Source organism: Channa argus, chromosome 24 (genome assembly GCF_033026475.1).
Source record: "Channa argus isolate prfri chromosome 24, Channa argus male v1.0, whole genome shotgun sequence".
Classification (NCBI taxonomy): domain Eukaryota; kingdom Metazoa; phylum Chordata; class Actinopteri; order Anabantiformes; family Channidae; genus Channa; species Channa argus.
In genome coordinates this window covers 6,530,457-6,541,548 of record NC_090220.1, presented here as the reverse complement: position 1 = coordinate 6,541,548, position 11,092 = coordinate 6,530,457, and the positions used below count along the sequence as shown (strand labels likewise).

Genomic DNA, 11,092 nt, shown 5'->3' with positions numbered 1-11,092 from the left:
TTCATATTACGACAGACATTCGAGAAACACTTGAGCTGCAGGGTATGTGGAAAATAATAGTAGTAATATGTCTAAAGGCATATAGTCACAACATGGTGCTTTGTGACCTGTTATGTTTCTTAAGTGAACTTTTCCATCCCTTTCTTCTATTTCAAAACCAGGAAGTGATGTAAAGCATCATGGCCCAGCCCATGTTTTCACCTGAAGAGAGGGAGGGGCAACATTGAGCTAGACCAGGGAAAAACAAGGAAGCGCTCACAAGCTCACAAGCAGAAGGGTTGGTGTGTGTGTTCACTTCCTCGGACTGTGGAGTCGAATACAAGAGGAGTTTACCCAGTTGGTGGGTTTCTCAACATGGATATGGATGTCCCGGATTCCCCACACTGGAATATGGGGTTGCTAAAGACCTTTGATTCCTCTGAGTTTGGCAACTGGGAGAAAATAGGCTCAGGTGGATTTGGACAAGTATACAAAGTCCGGCACGTACAGTGGAAAACATGGCTGGCTATCAAGTGCCCTCCCTGCCTTCATGTGGATGACAAGTAAGTTACAGCTGTTTCCATTTTTTTGTGCTGATGTTGATGTAGAGTGATCTAAATTTTAAAGTTCTTGCCTCACTGCCTCATCATGACAAGTTTATGGCCAAATAGCAGACAGGGGTTAGATTTTGACTGACCTGATAGAAAGTTATTCAGTGTTTCAGAGTCCTTGAAAGGTGAATACCAAGCAATGTGTGACTCACTGATTGACAGCCTGGGCACACAGAGCAGTTGTAAAGGTGCCTCAGCAGCAGCATAGATTTAAAATAGGTTTAGATTTAGTTGGGTTGCAGAGAGCACTAACATGCTGATTCTCCCCCGGGGGCAAAACACATCATCATTGCTCAGGGACATAGCTGTTTACTTATTTCAATCAGATCAGACATGAGAGGTTTACCCACAGGTTCCCCCAGTCAGCAGTGACATTACAAGGCAACATATGCCTGAGGGAAGGGCTGATTTGAATAAATGTCTAAATGTCCACTTCAGTGAGTTTAGCAAGGTGGTCTTAATTCCTCAGGTACTTGTGACGGGTTGCACAACCCCCTAGAATTCGGTTACACATTGCATAACCATGAATGTGATTTTTTTTTTTTTTTGTTTGTTTGTTTTTTTGGTCTGGATTTATTACGTTTTATATTTTTCTTTGTATGTGTGTGAGCGTCAGCTCTCCTGGTGTGTGGGTGTTAGGTTCTGCGTGAGCTTTTACTGAAGTTCAAACCCCTTAATTATAAATCTAACATCACTAGGACTTTTTGTGTTTTCATTTGTAGACAAATGAGTCATTATCTGAGATCATCAGGATGAATGTAGCAACTGCCAGCGTTGACCTTTGATGTCAGTAATTGAGACACAGCTAATTGAATTAAATTACTTTTTTTTTTTTTTTTTTTTTTTTTTTTGCATTGCCTGACATTTGAACATGATCTTACTGTCACCAAAATATTTTAGACAGATGACTAGCAAACAGGAACTTTGCATTTCACCATTGCCAAAAAAGGGGACTGACATCCTCCCTTAGAACTTGTGGTGCAACTGAATGCATCCGCTGAACACGAACCAAAGATGTTATCACCTCTGAACATCTGCAAAGTACATAAGCAGTCATTTCAGTCACTTGACTGCAACCTTCGTCGACCCACACAGAACTTCTAGTAAAAGGCAACTCAAAGCCACCTTTGTCTGTCTGGGTTGCAGGCTGCCGCTGTGAGGCACAGACCATAAAAGAAGCTGTAAAACTGGTCTTACCGGACGTTTCTGTTAAAGTGAGGACTTTGTTTGGTTCTGAGAAGCTGCTGAGGAGCACTTCAGATTAAATAAAGGATTAAGCCGACAAGGGCTTGCCCATTCTCCCATATCATGCCTGATTAACTAATAACTCTTGCCTGGCAGATTTGAGGTCTTGTGTCTCCTTTACTTGTACAGACTATAAAAGACAATTATAGCAGTTTCCTGCTTGAAGAAACTGTTGGAAGGCCTCTTTTAGCAACCGGATACACAATGCACATAATAGACTAGTTGCAAAAGTCTTTTCAGCACATGTAATTGTAGTGTATTCATGGTGGGAAAACAGAATCCAATTCAATTTCACCTAATGCTGTGTTTGAAGCACAACCTTATGAATTATCATTAGAGATTTATCTCTCTCTTATTTGTGCTCATAAAAGTTATTTCCAGCTTAAAAGTTTTCAGGCTGGACACATGTGCACTTAGATCATGAATAGCCTGCACAGTTGTGTTTGAAGTATGTCAGCAGCAGTACCTGGGGACTGATAAGGGGAGCTGTGCAAAGGTTGAGCAACAGAGAACAAGAGCTCTGTTTAAGCCTACTCAGCTTCCCTAATGCATTCCAGGCTGGGTTTGAATATCCTCAAGGCTCTAAAACAGCCACAGGGCAGTTAAGAACATGATCTGCATACTTGGATTGTAAATGAACTATAGGTGTCTACAGAGCTCACATATTCACAGCCTCTAATATAAAGGCTAGACAACATTCTGCATTGCTGGGAGCCACTAAAGGATGATGTATAACATGCTGGAATTTTGGCTATGTCCAAAGTTATGCCAGTTATTATAAGTCTGTGTGCAAAGCCTCACATTAGAATCATCGGGTTAATGTTTTATGAGATGGGTGGTTTGATAAACATCTGTGAACTATGGGATGTTGAATGACTGGTTACCATCACATGGCATAGATGACATAAAATAAACATCTTAGTTGCAGTTGTACACACATCTTAAAATTGATAGTCATGAATGTAACAAAGATGATGTTATGTAAAAGTAATATAATATTTCATTTCTTTAACACAGAGATCGCTCGGAGCTGCTGGAGGAGGCTAAAAAGATGGAGGCGGCCAAGTTCCGATACATCCTTCCAGTATATGGGATCTGTGAGGACCCCCAGGGCCTCGTCATGGAGTACATGGAGACCGGTTCCCTGGAGACCCTGCTGGCCAACGAGCCGCTGCCCTGGGAGCTTCGCTTTCGCATCATCCATGAGACTGCTGTGGGAATGAACTTCCTCCACTGTATGAACCCACCGCTGCTCCATCTGGACCTGAAGCCTGCCAACATCCTGCTGGATGCTCACTATCACGTCAAGGTAGAGATTAAATGACACTGCCAGGATATTTCCTTCATTGTGTAAAAACATTCACATTAGTGGCAAAAAAAAGGTGAGGATTATCTTCAGCTGCAACTCGTCTGTTTTCTTGTAGTTTTGGTTGGTTTGGTTCCAAAAAAATTGACAATGAAAAATTTCTTGTCAAAAACTCCTCATTAACTCAGCTGCAATCTAAGTTTTTTTTCTAGGGCAGTAAGAATATGTAAAACAAAAGACATGAAAAAACTTTCTATACATTAGAGCTACCTTAAAAGGTTAATGAGGGTTGCAGGGTTTGTTGCTGGTTGAGAGATTTGACATGAAGTTCACAGCTGTCTTTCCTTTGAACCCAAAACGGCTGCGAAATTCACCATTTTCAGGTTTTAGAAGGAATTTCATCCATTATGTGCTTTGCTATACGCTTTGATCCGTTTTAAAATTATAGCCTTGCACATGCTCAGGGCAGACAGGTGTCTCTCAGCCTCTCTCCAGCCTCTACACAGCTCCGAGAGCACTGAGAGCAATGGGTGGGAACTGTCATTTCTGTGTTTTAATACCTGGATATAAACACCTCACCAGGGCTTGTCTCGACAGGATTAATTCAGCTCCTATTAAATCGCCCTCTGTGAATGAGTGTGTTTTCGTGTGGGTGTGCACTCTTCAACACAAACGTGAAGGGCCTCTCCTCTCCTGCAGGCTGGGACATGGCTGCGTTGCCCTCATCATACCCCTGAGTTCACATAATAAGAGCTTAGCTGCCTGTCACAGTCAGTGGGCAAAGTTAGTCATCAATGTCATGCTCCATGAGAAAGCAAAGGCAGTGGGGGCAGCTGTGTTGAAGGGTCTTATCTGATCTCTTTCTGTCTCAGATATCGGACTTTGGCCTTGCACGGTGGAATGGCCTGTCACGGGCTGAGGACATCAGCAGAGACGGCTTTTGCGGCACTATTGCCTACCTGCCACCTGAGAGCATCATAGAGAAGGACAGGGTGTCAGACACCAAGCATGATGTATACAGGTTGGACTTTTCAGCATTTTGCATGTAACTTTTGTGTGGGATAGGTGTTTGCTTTCTGGCTGGTGTTTCCCTTTTTTTTTTGTATGTTCACTAAGCTCTGACTCATACCAATCACCGGAATGAATCAAAGGGTAGGAGATGGATTTGCTACAATATAACGTTTATGAAAAACAAGTAGCACTTCAGTGATTATATTTATTTATCATTAGAATCTACATTGTATGAATCGTTAATTACTGTCTCGTACTCACTGGTGTGTGCTGTAAGAGGTGTTAGCTTGGAACTAAAAACAGCATTATTTTTTTTTAGTATGAGTAGATGTTAGAACATTTCCTGTACTGAACTATTTTACTTTCATTTTGCCTCTATTCCAGTTTCTCCATTGTCATCTGGGGAATTCTCACCCAGAAGAAGCCTTATCAAGGTAAGACAGAAGTAGGATCAGTGCATAGAACCGAAGAAATTTTCCTAGATAGAAAAAATATTGTTATGAAAGTCATTCATACTAAGGCAAAACAATTCTAAAAATGCTTGCTACCACCACAAATTATCATAGTAAGATGTAAAAAAGATTTATAATAGATAATTATGGCAGTAGGTATGATGCAAGTCAGTATTATAATAGGCCAGATTTTTCTGTTCCTGATAAAACAAGTGTACTTAATTTTTTAAGTATATCTCAGATGAATGCATAAAAAGTAAAGTGAAAGTACACTCAACTATTTTTATTTTAAAATATTTTTTGGTAAAAATGTTTTTCTAGTGTTTTGACATTCAAGATTTCTATTTCATCTAAAATTATATCAACAATAATTGACAATACAAAGAGTCTGCATCAATAAGTGCAGATGATGCTGTTAGACTTAGTGCTAAATGCAGAATCAGAGATCACCAACGTTAGTTAGGCGGATAATAAATGTTTGTGCAACATTTCATAACAAAGATATTGAGACCAAACCTTACATATCATTTTAGAATTTCCAAGTAGGAAATAGTTTTGATAGTTACCAGGAAACTCACAACCTGCACCTTTCAAGGTGTGTGTGTTTGTATTTGTGTGTGTTTGTTTGTGTCCTTATTTACTTATGTGAACAAATGTTAAAAAGCCAATGAAGTGAGGACATTTTGGTCAGTCCACACATATTGAAAGGGCTGTTTCATAGTTAAGACTTAGTTAGGTTTCTGTGAAATGAAATATGTGAGTGTCCTTTAAAGGTATAGTGAGAAATGACCATGGTTAAGGTTAGAGTTAGTTATGTTCTGGTTGTGATTAAGGTAAGTCAACAGGAAGGCCCCACACAGTAATAAAAACAAGTTTGCATGTGAGTGTGTTGTGTAAGAAGCTGAAATGCTTGTGTTTACTCAGTACATTTCTGAGCACACAGGTGGACAGGGGCAGACTGGCAGGTAGAGTTTATTTTTTTCCCAGGCATATCAGGTAGCAGTTCAAGGAATTTGGCTCCTTTTAAACACCAATGTCTAGAGTAGGGTGGCCAGCTTGTCACTGGCACCACCTGTGTTGATCCGGACATTATTAGAAAAGTCAGGAATGTCCTCATTACCATTGATTCCGATGTTCCTCGTCTACCCGTGAAGGGTATTATGACTAAAATAGGAGGTGAAGGGCCTGTGATTAAAGCTTTTACCTGTTTGCTCTGAATCACTGATTTGACTGATCCCTTAGTCAGATAGAAAAGGTCCAGCCAGGAACTCTTTTTGCTCCCATGGGAAACAAAAACACACTCACACACACACAACACACTGTGAGAATGCAGTATGATGGTGATAAAACCATGCAGACTGATCAAAGTGTATAGATGCTAGTGTCTACCGGCACATTAATAAATGTGCAGAACTGCAGCGTGTAGTCCTTTCTCTTGATCTTCAAACCTGTCATTATCAGAGTTTAAGGCTTTAGATGAGATTTGAGTGTGTATAAAACCCTGGTTAGTAAGTGATACAATCATATTTTCCCCCAGGAGAGAACAATATCCTGCAGATTATGGTGAAGGTGGTTAAGGGGGTGCGTCCGGACTTGACTGCAGTGCCACGCTGTCGACCTTCAGCCTGTGCAGGATTCCTGAGCCTTATGCAGCGCTGCTGGGCCACAAACCCTGAAGCCAGACCCAGTTTCCAGGGTAGGTTGTTTTTCTCTACTCACAACAAAGTAATGTCAACAACATCATATCATCAGATCAGCCAGTGTGAACACAAATTATCCTGCTTGTTTAAGTGCACACTCTAAAAGACAGAAGACACTTAGGATTTAAGTGCAGCAGTCTGTTAAATTGAGTTTTGTGTCTCCTACTAAAAAGGCAGCTTTTTAGCCCCTTTGTACTGCCTAATCCCCTTCCTACCATTACTGAAACCTGACCCAGACTTGTTGTCCTCATAGAAATCACAACTGAAGCAGAGGAGCTGTGTTCTAAACCTCAAGAGGAGCCCAGAAGCCCAACTTTATCTACATCGGAGCCCGAGCCCATGTCGCCTAACGCACTCAGTAGTGACAAGGTATATATATATATACATTTGCTCCTTTTCGATTAAAAAAAAAAAAAAGTTTCGCTGTAAGAAAATTCCCATTTGCAAACAGAACAGATCAAGTGGAACTCTGTTTCAAATAGTATAGAACAGTAAAAATTTCCTCAAGGTGAGAGTATTTACTCAGGTCTTTGCTTTATCTGACCCTCATACTGCCAATGTGCCTTTCTCATCAATGTATTACTAGACTTATCTCCAGACAGACATTATGACTTTTTAAGTCATAAGTTGTGCAAATGCTTTATGCGGAGTGACAGTTGCGTCACAGACAGGGAATGTTGACTGATGGGATTGTTTAACCTGTGTACCAGTTCTTTGGTGCTCACTGTCGTCTATGTGACTAGAAAGAAACATCCTGCTCATGAGTAGTGACAGTAGTTAATCAATGATATCAATCTGTAGGGACACAAGATAAGCTGGTTTGCACTTTCGTATGTGTTCACGTAATTACAGGCAAAGCAAATAAAGTTCAGAAAATGATAATGGTGTCTTTGCTTCAAGTGGCTTAAGATGAGCTACATGGATGAGTTTAAATGTAATGGAATGTGTAGAAATAAAAGAATAGCTTATCTAAATATGCCTGTGTGGCATTTTCCTACACAGGTTCAGGACAACAAGCCAGTGCGTCCAAAGTCGGCCATGCTGCCAGAAAAAGATTACAGTCTATCAGAGCTGTTAAGCCAGGTGGATTCTGGGATCTCCCGGAGCTTCGATCGAGTGAAAGAAGAGAGCTGTCACAACAGCAAAGAGAACCCTTGTAAGAGGCTGTCCGGCATCTCCTCAGCTGATTCAGCATTCTCCTCCCAAGACTCTATCACACTGTCTTTTGAGAAAGAAAGCACATATGGTAAGAGTCGAAAGACCTTCAGCTGAAACATATAAACAAAAATATTATAAAATCATGCTCATTTGAATTCACACTAGAGAGAATGCGATGATTTTTATAGCTGTTTATAACTTATTTGCATAGTAATTTTTGCATCAAACATGTTCTCATCTTCCTTACGGCTCAGACTCTGCTGAGGTCCAGAAGCGGAAGCTGTGTGAGGCCATCAGGACCAAAGACACTGCCAAGCTGATGAAGATTCTCCAGCCTCAGGACGTCGACCTTCTCCTCGATGGGGGAGGCAGTCTTCTCCACCATGCCATCACTTTGGGCAATGAAGAGGCTGTCAAATTCCTCCTGCTGAACAATGCAAATCCCAACCTTGCTAATGCCCGTGGCTCCACGCCCCTACACCTCGCCACAGAGAAACACCTGAAAATGCTGGCAGAACTTTTGCTTGGTCGGCGAAGCACCAACGTCAATGCCAAAGATGAGGACCAGTACACAGCTTTGCACTGGGCTGCACAGAATGGGGATGAAGCAATCACACGCCTGCTGCTGGACCGCGGAGCAGCCATCAATGAGACAGATGGTCAGGGACGCACACCAGCTCACGTGGCCTGCCAGCACAGCCAGGAGAATGTTGTCCGGGTGCTGCTTAGCCGAGGTGCTGATGTTCGCATCAAGGGCAAGGACAACTGGACGGCTCTCCACTTGGCTGCCTGGCAAGGACATCTGGGTATCGTCAAGCTACTGGTCAAACAGGCCGGTGCTGATGTGGATGGGCAGACAACAGATGGCCGCACGCCGCTGCATCTGGCATCACAGAGGGGGCAGTACAGAGTGGCACGAATTCTGATCGAACTAGGAGCTGATGTTCACATGACTTCTGCTGAGTTCAATACACCACTACATGTGGCAGCTGACACGGGCCACACCAGTACCTCTCGCCTCTTGATCAAACACAAGGCAGATATCCACGCCCAGAACGCCCATGGTCTCACTCCTCTCCACCTAGCCTCCCAGAGAGGCCACCTGGCCACTGTGAAGATGTTGATAGAAGAGGGGGCAGACCCCTACAGATTCGACCATGCCTCCTGCACCCCCTGCCACTTTGCAGCAGAGAGTGGACACTGTGAAGTCCTGAAAGAGCTGCTCCGTCACAGCCCAGACGGTGTTTCCATATCAGATGAGCAGGGGCTGAGACCGTTGCACCTGGGAGAGCAGAGTCAAAACACAAACATCGTTACTATGCTGCTGCCAGAGGACTGCCAGGACTTAGATACTGAGAGCTCGGTGCATCCTGTGACCGAAGAGACTGGTTCACCGGAGGTTAAGCAGCTCCGGAGAAAGGTTGTCATTCTCAAACTGACAGAGCACACTGACAAAGACTGTCCACAGTCTGTCAGCACACAGTGTGCGTCAGCAGGCTGCTAATGAGCTAATGACAAATTGTCCAAGCTGTACAGTACTGTCTTGTTTTTATTTTTATACTCCACTAGTACCTCATAGCTGGGGAGGGGATTGTTATTCCAATCTTTCTGGGGGGTATTAAAAACCCATTTCAGCACTGTAGGTAATAATTACAGTCGGAAATTTTTGATGTAAATATGTAAATGAAAACTATAAATACTGTATTTGAATTTTGATTACCTTTTTTACTTAACAAGCACATTTTTTTATGTAACAAGCACATTGTGTGGATCAGAATTCTTATTAGGGAGCCTGTGACCTTTTGGAACCTTTTTACTACAACCCCAATTCCAAAAAAGTTGGGAAGATGTGTAAAATGTAAATAAAAACAGAATGCAATTATTTGCAAATCTCATCAATGCATATTTTATTCACAATAGAAAATAAACAACATATCAGATGTTAAAACTGAGACATTTTACCATTTAATGGAAAATGGTTCATTTTGATTTTAGTGGCAGAAAAGTTGGAAGAGGGAGATGTTTACCATTGTGTAGTATCCCCTCTTCTTTTAACAACTGTCTGTTAACATGAGGAGACCAGCTGCTGGAGTTTTAGGAAAGGAATGTTGTCCCATTGTTGACCCGGACTCTTCTCCTGCAAAACCATACTGTTTTGATGGATGCAGTTTGTGGATTAGTCTTGGTGAAATATGCAAGGCCTTCCCTGAAAGAGACGATGTCTGGATGGGAGTAAACCGTAGGATCTTAAAACTCTATGTACTTTTCAGCATTGATGGTGCAGCAGATGACACCATAGACACTAATGCAGCCCATACCATCAGGGATGCAGGCTTTTTGAACTGTGCACTAATAACAAGCTGAATGGTCTCTCTTCTCTTTAGTCCACAGGACGCAATGTCCATGTTTTCCAAAAATAATTTTAAAATTATGATTCATCTGATCACAGAACAGTTTTCCTTTTTGCCTCAGACCATTTTATAGGAGCCTTTCTGGATCTTGTTCACTTATGGCTTCTTCTTTGCATGATACAGCTTTAACTTGTGTTGTGAATTTTTGGCGCAGTTTGTCACATATTGGTGAACCTCTGCCCATCTTTACATTCGACTCTCTCAAATGCGGCTTTTATACCAAGCCATGTTACTGACCTGACAACTAACCTAATTAATGGCCAAATGCTCCTCCAATGTTGTGATGTGTTGCTGCGATCCAATCCAAAATGAGCTGATATTTTTCATCCATCCATTATTTGTTACCACTTTTCCTATGTGGGTCACGGGGGGGGGTGGAGCCTATCCCAGCTGCCATTATGAAAGAGGCAGAGTACACCATGGACAGATCGCCAGTCTATCACAGGGCCACATAGAGATAATCATTCTCACCTACCGGCAATTTTTTTAGATTCACCAATTAACTTAACATGCATGGTTTTTGACACGCAATCACAGGGAGAACATGCAATTTCTACACAGAAAGGCCACAGTTGGCCAGGGCTTGAACCCACAACCTACTAGCTGTGAGGGGGCAGCATTAACCACTCCACCACCATGCTGCCCCTAATATTTTTTATGAAATGGTACAATTTCTCAGTTTCAACATCTGATATGTTGTTTATGTTTTGCTGTGAATAACATATGGGTTGATGAGATTTGCAAATCATTGCATTCTGTTTTCATTTATGTTTTCACATCTTTCCAACTTTTTTGAATTGGAGTTGTATACTGCACTGCAGCTGGTATGCTTGTAAGTTATATTAAATGGAACACAAACATGGTCACAAGCCTCAATAGGTGAATGTTGTAGATCATCATAGTCATTGCATTTATAAAAACCTTTTTTATGTTTATTTACCTGTTACATTTCGTTAAATCATTCATTAAAACTTTTAAAAACTTTAATATATTTGAGTTGTTGCTTTTCTAACATGTATAAATTGCCTTACATCATTATTATTTTATTATTTTACATATACAGACACTTTCAAGGCGATAATTTCAATCATTTCAAATAGTACTGTTTGTAATTTACACTTTAAAATGGTATCACACTCCAGAAACATGGGCAAAAGGTCATTCGCTGTGCTGTTTTTAACTTCGTGCTTTGATATACGTTGCACATTTTCTCTTTCAG

The 11,092-nt window shown here is 41.5% G+C and overlaps 1 protein-coding gene across 1 annotated transcript; it reads left to right on the top strand.

Annotated features, from left to right (window-relative positions):
- Positions 1-247: 247 nt before the first annotated feature.
- On the top strand, positions 248-10,860 carry ripk4 (receptor-interacting serine-threonine kinase 4). Its single transcript, XM_067494372.1, has 8 exons — positions 248-542; positions 2,853-3,144; positions 4,014-4,162; positions 4,537-4,586; positions 6,142-6,300; positions 6,558-6,673; positions 7,307-7,550; positions 7,717-10,860. The coding sequence occupies exons 1-8, from the start codon at positions 355-357 to the stop codon at positions 8,964-8,966; spliced, it is 2,448 nt and encodes an 815-aa protein (XP_067350473.1). The 5' UTR covers positions 248-354; the 3' UTR covers positions 8,967-10,860.
- Positions 10,861-11,092: the final 232 nt, after the last annotated feature.